The sequence below is a fragment of the Primulina huaijiensis genome, unplaced genomic scaffold, assembly GCF_012295235.1.
Source record: "Primulina huaijiensis isolate GDHJ02 unplaced genomic scaffold, ASM1229523v2 scaffold42183, whole genome shotgun sequence".
Lineage (NCBI taxonomy): Eukaryota > Viridiplantae > Streptophyta > Magnoliopsida > Lamiales > Gesneriaceae > Primulina > Primulina huaijiensis.
Window position 1 is genome coordinate 10,720 of NW_027360107.1, and position 9,750 is coordinate 20,469.

At 33.7% G+C, this 9,750-nt stretch overlaps 1 protein-coding gene across 4 annotated transcripts; it reads left to right on the forward strand.

Annotated features, from left to right (window-relative positions):
• Nucleotides 1-3,223: 3,223 nt before the first annotated feature.
• LOC140969521 (KH domain-containing protein At4g18375-like) lies at nucleotides 3,224-7,626 on the forward strand. 4 transcript variants are annotated; one of them, XM_073430884.1, is made up of 9 exons: nucleotides 3,224-3,370; nucleotides 3,807-3,943; nucleotides 4,060-4,636; nucleotides 5,005-5,433; nucleotides 5,517-5,774; nucleotides 6,145-6,411; nucleotides 6,512-6,579; nucleotides 6,935-7,004; nucleotides 7,183-7,626. In XM_073430884.1, exons 2-8 carry the CDS (start codon nucleotides 3,822-3,824, stop codon nucleotides 6,981-6,983), a joined length of 1,770 nt encoding a protein of 589 aa, XP_073286985.1. In that variant the 5' UTR covers nucleotides 3,224-3,370; nucleotides 3,807-3,821; the 3' UTR covers nucleotides 6,984-7,004; nucleotides 7,183-7,626. The 4 variants fall into 4 exon arrangements, with proteins under 4 accessions (XP_073286985.1, XP_073286986.1, XP_073286987.1 ...); XM_073430885.1 differs by lacking the exon at nucleotides 3,807-3,943; XM_073430886.1 differs by lacking the exon at nucleotides 3,224-3,370 and having other exon boundaries at nucleotides 3,804-3,933.
• Nucleotides 7,627-9,750: the final 2,124 nt, after the last annotated feature.

Genomic DNA, 9,750 nt, shown 5'->3' on the forward strand with positions numbered 1-9,750 from the left:
TACTTATATCCAACTATTTGGGGATGTCAAATTATATAATTTGAAGTTAATATCATGTTGTCTTTGATGATGACATTTGTGAAGTAAAAATGTGATACCTAAATTAATACAAATAATATTTAATATGAGTCCACAAATATTTGATTTTATCATTTAAATACTCAAATTCGATTATTTGATGATGTTAAAATATATAATTTGAAGTCAATATTGAGTGACATTTGATGATGAGATCCGTGAAATAAAAATATGATACCTAAATTGTTACAAGTATTACATAATTAGATTCAACTGATGATTGATTTTATCATTTAAAAACTCAAATTTGATAATAAGTATAATGAAATAATATTGATACATATAATGAATGATTATCAATAAATATTATGAATGAATACTAATGAGAATGATATCAAATGAAGTATTGCCTTGTCATTTAATGAATACCAACAAGTATTGTGAATGAATATTAATGATATTATAAATTAATACTCATGAGTATAAAGAAAAAAATAATATAAGTATAATGAATAATTACCAATAAGTATTATGTCAAATAAATATAATTGTCAAATAAGTCATTCAATGAATATCAAAAGTATTGTCAATTAGTATTGATGAATGTTCTATAAATCATTAATCCAAGAATCGATAGATATGCTTAAAATGCAAACTTTAAGCTCATTTACGAACTATGTTCATAATGCATATCCCAATTAGTCCATGATGAATAATGAACTATGTTTATTTATTTAAATGACATGAATAAGTATCCTAATTAATTTTCATGGAAATATTGCATATTCGAATATCCAGTATTTTAATGCATATTGTAAGTTTCTCATTTACGAAATCAAGTATTTGCAAACTCAAATTAGATACTTCTCAAATAAAACTAAGTACTTTAAAATTTTCATGCTTATTTGAGAAAATTTTTTTACTAAAAAAATATTAAATAAGATGAATATGTAATTCAAATGCATCTTTAATGGAAAGATCAATACTTTGTGAACTTACGTTGCATATTCGAATATCAAGTAGTCTATTGCATATTATGAGTATCTCGTGTATCAAATCAAGTAGTTGCAATATGAAATCAGGTACTTATCAAGTAAAATCAAGTACTTTTAAATATTCATGCTTATTTGAGAAATATTTTTTTTTACAAAAATATATTAAATGAGATGAATATGTCATCCAAAGAATCTTCCATGGAAAGCAAACATTTGGTGAACTTACGTTGGATATTTGAATATCCAGTATTCTATTACATATTATGAGTATCTCATATACCAAATCAATTATTTGCAACATGAAATTATGCACTTCTTAAGTAAAAGTACTTTAAAATTTTCATGTTTATTTGGGAATTTGTTTTTTACAAAAAATATATTAAATGATATAAATATGTCATCCAAACGAATATCCCATGGAAAACAAACACTTGGTGAACTTACGTTGGATATTCGAATATCCAGTATTCTATTACATATTATGAGTATCTCCTGTACCAAATCGAGTATTTGCAAACTCAAATTAGGTACTTTTCATTCAAATGCATGTTCCATGGAAATACCAACACTTGGAGATTTTACGTTGATTCGAATATCCAGTATTTTATCACATATTTTGAGTATCTCATTTACGAAATCAAGTATTTGTCAACTCAAATTAGCTACTTCTCAAGTAAAACTAAGTACTTTAAAATGTTCATGCTTATTTGGGAATTTGTTTTTTGTTTTTACAAAAATATATTAAATGAGATGAATATGTCATCCAAATTCATCTTCCATGAAAAGCCAACAATTGGTGAACTTACATTGCATATTGAATATCCAGTATTCTATTACATATTATGAGTATCTCCTATATCAAATCAAGTATTTACAAACTCAAATTAGGTACTTCTCATCCAAATGCATATTCCATGGAAATACCAACATTTGGAAAACTTACGTCGTCTATCCGAATATCTAATATTTTAATACATATTGTGAGTATCTCATTTACGAAATCAAGTATTTGTCAACTCAAATTAGGTACTTCTCAAGTAAAACTAAGTATTTTAAAATTTTCATGCTTATTTGACAATTTTTTTTTACAAAAAAATATATTAAATGAGATGAATATGTCATTCAAATACATTTTCTATTGAAATACCAATACTTGGTGAATTTACTTTGTCTATTCGAATATCCAGTATTTTAATACATACTGTGAGTATCTCATTTACGAAATCAAGTATTTGCAAACTCAAAATAGGTATTTATCAAGTAAAACTAAGTATTTTAAAATTTACATGCTTAGTTGAGAATTTATTTTTTTTTTACAAAAAATATTAAATGAGATGAATATATCATCCAAATACACGTTTCATAAAAAGACAAACAATGACTGAATTTATTGTGATTTTCGTATTTTCTTACACATTCGGAGTATTTAAAGAGCCAAATCAAGTATCATGGAACTTCAAAATAGATACTTTATATGTCAAAATAAGTACAAAATCTTATTTCATGATGAGTGAGCAACTATATTTTTTAAAAAATAAAATAACATGAATAAGTCATCATAATGCATTTTTAATGAAAAACCAACAATAACCGAATTTATGGTGATTTTTCGAAAATATAGTATTTTTTTACACATTTGGAGTATTCAAATAACAAAATCAAGTATCTGAAATTTCATAATAGGTACTAATATTTTGGTAGATGGAAAACACACAATTAATTTGGTGGATGAAATTATATATTTATTTAAATAATAAAATGACAAAAATGTAAATTTATCTTTTGTAGGGAGTTAAAACTAAGTTTGTAGTGTTGTCAGGTACTGATTTGTAAAAAAAATCATCTAAGTATTGAATCTTAAACTAAATATGTACAGATGTATTTTTTAGAAATTTACCCAAATAAAAAATGTAATATTTATATTATGTAAAGACAATTTCAGGGGGAAAAAGTTAATGTCGGTTTTGTCTTTATAAGAGACATTCACGTTTGGCACATATTTATTTTTACAGTGTTTTTATAATTAATTTAATTTATATTTAAAAACAATAATATTATAGAAAATATAAAAAACTAAAATTTAATTTTAATATTTTAAATAATGATCATATTATAATCGTGGGAAAAAATAGATTAATATAATTATATAGTATAAGATAATAGATGATATACAATCATCTAGTTGTGTGTTTTTTAAAAAAAATATTAAATTATTATCTATGACATATGCAGCTGGTACATCACGTTACCGTCCGGTCTGGTCAAAAACCCTAGATACTTTCTTGCACCATGGCTGAACTTGCTGTCGCATTTCCGGGAATCCCCCTCTATCGCTAGAATTCTTGTGTGATCCACAGGTATAATGGGCAATCCTTTCAATTTCTGTGTACATCGGTTCTTCGATGGTATCGCGGCTATTTCATTCACGTAATCATGTGATTCTTAGATCTTTTCACCATATAATTCTCGAGTTGTTATCTTTCTGCTACGCTCACACTTAGACATCTTCTCTAATTATTCTTCTTTGTTATTATTGTGGGTAATCGGCTATGAGTTTTGGGTACTACCATTAGAGGGTGTTGAGTCGATTCCTAGTTTTGGGCTGTACGGAACTTGGGCAACGCTAGTTTGTTTTCAGTTAAGAGAAAAAAGAGTTGACTTTTTTAATCAATCTATAAATTTTAGTTTCTAGGACCGTGTGCCTGGTTTTCTTTGTTTTTTTCTCTTCCCGATATCCAGCAAGACCGGGAGCCTTTGCTATGTCACTACCCAATACTCTAATTAATTTCTCAGTGATAATAGAGATTAATGACTTTTCTGGTGAAAAGTTGTGATCTTGATAGCGGCTGCTGCTTGTCGATACCACATGGGATTTTGAGAACCTTTAATTTGGTGTTCTTTGGCCTTGGATTGCGATTGAGTAAGATTATGTGATCACGGGCACCCTTATATAGACACGTTAGCAACCTTTTCAATGCTTTAGTATTGTATTTTTCTTGTCTGTTAATCATGTGCTTATTTGAATGTCATCAATATCTAATATCAGGATGACCGGTCAGAGGAATAACTATGGCAAACGACCCCATTCCCAGTCTGATTTTGCCGAAAATGACGGGAATAAAAGAAGAAAATCTGGAATGGATAAAGATCCCTTTCATATAGGTCCTGATGACACTGTGTATCGCTATTTGTGCCCAGGGAAGAAAATTGGAAGTATTATTGGAAGGGGAGGAGAAATTGTTAAACAATTAAGAATTGACACTAAATCGAAGATCCAAATTGGTGAGTCTGTCGCAGGATCCGAGGAACGTGTCATTACCATATACAGTGCTAGCAAGGAGAGTAGCGATTCCGATGGATTCGATAGTCATCTTTGTCCTGCTCAAGTTGCCCTTTTTAGGGTACATGATAGGATCATTGCTGAGGATGCGATGGTTGAGGACTCAGAAGAGTACCCACAAGTTACAGTTCGACTCCTGGTACCTTCTGATCAGATTGGTTGCATAATTGGGAAGGGTGGACAGATAGTTCAAAACATCCGCAGTGAAACTGGGGCACAGATTCGAATTGTAAAGGATGATCATTTGCCAGCATGTGCATTGCGTTCAGATGAACTTGTGCAGGTACTGTGGAATGCGGTGGCCTACGTAAAGCTGCATATTCTTTTGTTCATATCTTGGTTAAATATTCTTTTGTAGTTAAGAGCCATATGGTCGTAACACTTTTAATATTCTTGGAAGTTACTATGTTACCTTAGGATGATTAGGTGATTTATTTCAGTTTTTCTTTTTTTACCGCCATGTTATTTTTTATTCTCGTTTGCAATGCTGATTTTTAGATTGTAGATCGATGATGTTCTGAGTTGCAGTCGAGTTTCAATTGGTTCCAGTGCCCTATTCCTTGTTGTTCCTTGTCGTTCTTGATAAATGCTTGCAATTTAACTCAAACCATTTTTGAGTCCAATTATCCTTCCTCTTTCCTTGCCATGTAGATATCAGGTGATGCTTCTGTGGTGAAGAAAGCTTTGTATGAGATTGCATCTCGCCTACATGACAATCCATCTCGATCTCAGCATTTACTTTCTTCTTCTGCTCGTACTGGGTATCCTTCTGGTGGTTCAGTATTGGGTTCCAGTGCTGGTGCTCCAATCATGGGATTAACTCCACTTGTTGGGCTCTATGGGGGATACAAGGGTGAAAGATCCGAGTGGCCTCAGTCTCTTTACTCAGCTCCTAGGAATGAAACATCTTCAAGAGAATTCTCAATTCGCTTGGTGTGTCCAACTGCTAATATAGGTGGTGTCATTGGCAAGGGAGGCACGGTAATCAACCAAGTAAGGCAAGATTCTGGGGCAACTGTTAAAGTTGATAGCTCTGCTGCTGAGGGAGATGATTGCTTGATATCTATCTCTGCAAAAGAGGTAATTTTTAGTTTAATTATCTGAATCGAGGTTTTGGTATATTAGCTTTTATTTTCACTTATTCTTGTGCTGTGTTGGTTCAGATTTTTGAAGATACATTTTCTTCGGCGATCGATGCTGCTATACGATTGCAGCCCAGGTGCAGTGAAAAAGTCGAAAGAGACTCTGGTCTTGTTTCTTTTATGACCAGGTTACTTGTTCCTACTTCTCGAATTGGCTGTCTCATTGGAAAAGGAGGGTCCATAATTTCGGAGATGAGGAAAGTGACCAAGGCTAATATTCGCATAGTATCGAAAGAAAACCTGCCTAAGGTTGCTTCTGAAGATGATGAAATGGTTCAGGTGAACTGATGGGCATTGTTGTGGTTTTTAATAATTAGCATCAAGTGCACTTTCTAGGTTTAAGCGCAATGGGTGTCAGCATGTACCCTTTCTACTTGTTAAGTAACTGGTATCTTCTTTGGAATATGTGTGATTGCTATTGCATTACTATATTTTTAGTTTCTTATGATTATCTCAATTGCTAGAGTAATTATGAGAATATAAATTCGGTGTATGCTTTTAATGTCTCTGGTCTCTCCCCATCCTTAGCAGAACTAGTGTAAAATAAAAATTAACCATGCAAATGAGGAAGAGGAAGCACAACTAATGGATCATCTAGACCGTAAAAGAAATATTTGAATGTAGCTGATGTTGTGCTTACCATTCGCAGATTTCTGGAGATCCTGATATTGCCAAGGATGCTCTTATACAAGTAATGTCACGTTTGAGGGCTAATGTTTTTGAGAAGGAGGGCGCTATGTCTACATTTATGCCTTTTGTCCCATATCTTCCAATATCAGCAGATGGTTCAGACAGCTTGAAATATGGAAACAGGGATGCTAAGAACCGTGAGCGAGGGTATTCTTATTCTGGTGTGTATGGTCGTTCTGCTGATTTGGCACCAGCGGATAATTATGGTAGTTATGGCGGTTCCCGGGTAAATTATTTTTTACCTTTAAATAAAACTAAAGCTTGAGCATACAGCTTGTCCATTTATTTTGTTCTGCATTGTTATCACATTTTCCCGCCATCTGCAGAGTGGTAGCGGCGGCAATGCATATGGAGCATATGGAAGCTATTCCTCAGGGCGATCTGTTGGTTCTGGGTGAGACTTGTTGCATTCTTTTTTGGTTATTCACTCAATGTCTTTACCTTTTTGGTCTTTGTATCAGAGGTGTAACCAGTTCAAGAGTATTGATTGTGTTCTCCTTGAAACTTTACACGGAAAATTATTTACTGGCATGGATTTTATCAAGAGTTTCTGTCCTTGAGTTTGTGCAAGATTAGATTACCTAAATGACCTGATTATTTCATGTTCTCTATTGTTGTGGGTTCTGGTTCTTTTTTTAATTCTCACTAGGGAAGTTGACTTCCAATCATCTTAAAATGCATAACTGCCTTATCTGTCATTTGAAACGTTTAAACGTTCCCAATCCCTGATTTTCCATTTCCTTAACCAGGTTTTCTGCACGTAGTCCTGTTTCACGTGGGAGAACCTACGACTACTAGAGCATTGTAGTAAAATTACAGGTAGACCGTGATATCACTTTTCATATTATGTCTCCACTTGCTTCCGTTGCGCTTATCTGTATGTGAAGTAACATTGCGATGAAGCATTTTGACAAGTTGCCTCGATTGTCACACCCCTGATCCAGCTGACTGATGCTATTATTTTACCTTTGTTTCATTTCCCTTCGCAATATAACAGCTGAGATATCTGAAGCCTGAAGTCAACCACTTGCCTATATTGATGAAGCCACCTGCCTTAACCCAAAGACCAGTTGATAGAGGGTTTCGATTAACTGATGGCCCACCTTGATGCTTTTTTATATGAGGACCAATACCTGAAGACTCTCCCCTTGAAACACGTATTGGTACCAAACATCACCAAGCTTAATCTGTAGTGCTCCCAAGAACCTGCTGCCACTCTCTATTTTACGTTTTCCAACTGATGTATCAGATGACTTCATTCTTCTCAGCTGTATGTTTAGGATGATACATACTTGTGGTTTCCTGTAGAGTCAATGTCATGTGTCGGCTTTTATGATTGCATCTTATATCTTGAACGTTTTTGCAGCTTCTTTGAACATTGCAATTTGAAACTAATCATTGGGCATTTGACTCAATTTGAAACTAATCATTGTTGTTGTTATTCTTGGGAAGCTTTTTGTCTATTTTGTTTGAGCGTCAAGGTAATTCTTGTTATGTCAAAAAGGATTTCCAAGATGGATTTGAGAAGAATTAGGCTATGATTGGCTCAGGATCTCATCAACATTCAGTCTTTTAAAAAACAAATCGTTACCCGTCTTCTAATTACTCAAAATATATATATCTGCATTTTGGGGTTAATGGAGTAGAGACCGGTTGTGATGTCAGCAGGTAAACTTGCCTCAATATTATCACTCAGGCGTCTTACCCATCACAGTTTTGTCTCTTCTAGAGTCCACCATAGGCCTGGTAAGTTGTTAACCACCCTGACTCCCACCCAAATGGGGTTTTGGTACACCATTCATGCATGTCTGAAGCTGTGGATATATGCACGTATGAGCTTATTTTCATTCTAGTAATCTTGTATATTTCATGCGTATATGTGCATATAATATTCGTACGAAGGAGGTATATTTTCGGATTCAAATTGCATACATCAGCTGCCACACTGAGGGCTTGTATTATCTTGTATATTACATGTGTGTGTGCATATAATACTCGTACGAAGGTGGTGGTATATTTTCGGCATCAAATTGAATAATCGGCTGCCACACTGGGGATGTTTACCATGTATGTTTCTATGAGATTCACGGTGAATATCCGGGTTGTGGATATTCAGTTAAAGCAAAGAACTATGCAGTGGGAAAAAATAGTTACTGATGACGAGGGAGTGCTTGCAACCTGAGATGATCGATACACTTGTTCTCAGGTCAAATTGTTCTTGAAGTTGCTGGGCCATATACTCAAATCGCGATCGATATTTATTAATTTCTCGAGGTATCAATAGTTTTTCCTGTGTTTAGTTTTGTCTTAGTTTGCGGGGTCGTAGTATTCTTTTGATATCTCTGAGAGAGTTGGGTGTCGGTCATTTTTACATTCAACAGGTGATCCTTTTGTAACTGCGGATATTACATAAATTTTGAAAGAGGTGATTGATTAGAAGCAAGCTTGAAAGATTCTGTCTTTATTATGGTTCTAGTGTTTAATGATTAATTTTTCAAACAATTACTATCGATTTTGGGGAATATTGAATATAATTCATTAACGCTTGATCATGTGATATCATATCGATCAAAATCGACACCTATAGATATAAATTAAATACCTTTTTCTGGGTAACAAATGTTATGGTTGCAATCCCACAAATTTTGAACTACTCATCGTAACAAACGAAGTTAATTCTTGTTTATTATGTTACACAAACCAAAAACTTGCGAGAATATAATTTACCCTTTCATGTGATAACGTGAGGGTCTAAAATAATAGTGTGGGAACTCTCCATAGCGGCTTGTAATATTATTTCAAAACCAAATATACCACAAGTCAGTACCGAGCTTTAGTAAAACATAAGCATGAACACAACATTTGGTGGTCAAATATCTGGCTAGCTTCCAAAAATCTCAAAGTTACAGGCACAAAATGGAGAACAAACGCAATAAAACTAAAATTATTATCTATTTTCGAATGATAGAAAATCCTTCGAGAACAAGCTCATCAAACAGAGAGAATACCTTCTCTAACAAGAAGACCAAAGATCAGAACTAGTAATCCAACCGTGATACACTGTGTGGGAGATATGAAGGTCTGGGAATAAGCAGAAAGCGTGATCACCGCACCTACGATTCCGATCAGAAACGCGCTTTTGTTTTGATCCATCTCTTTCCCTCTGGATTACAATCAAGATCACAAGTAGAAGGGAGGGGAATTGATAGCTTAAGATGAAGAATCGGGACTTAAAAAGAAGTCTGAAAGTCAACTCTTTGGGAGCTATGAATCTCGAATTTAGTCCATTGGCTCGGGCGAAATGACTGTTTTCTCCTTGCCATAGTTGACTTTTTCTCTATATTAGAACTTATTAATCCGTGTGTGGCTAAGCTTTTTTATATTTCCCCATCACAAACAATTAATGTAATGAAATTGTAAGTTTATTATTTGGTTAGGCGACGGATTTGATTTAGGAGAAATAAAGCACGATTTGGGCTGGTGCCGTGATAGCCGTAGAAAATGAAGGTTTTAGTATGGATTCTGATGATGTGAAATCGATAAAATTCATCGAATCTTAGTCTAT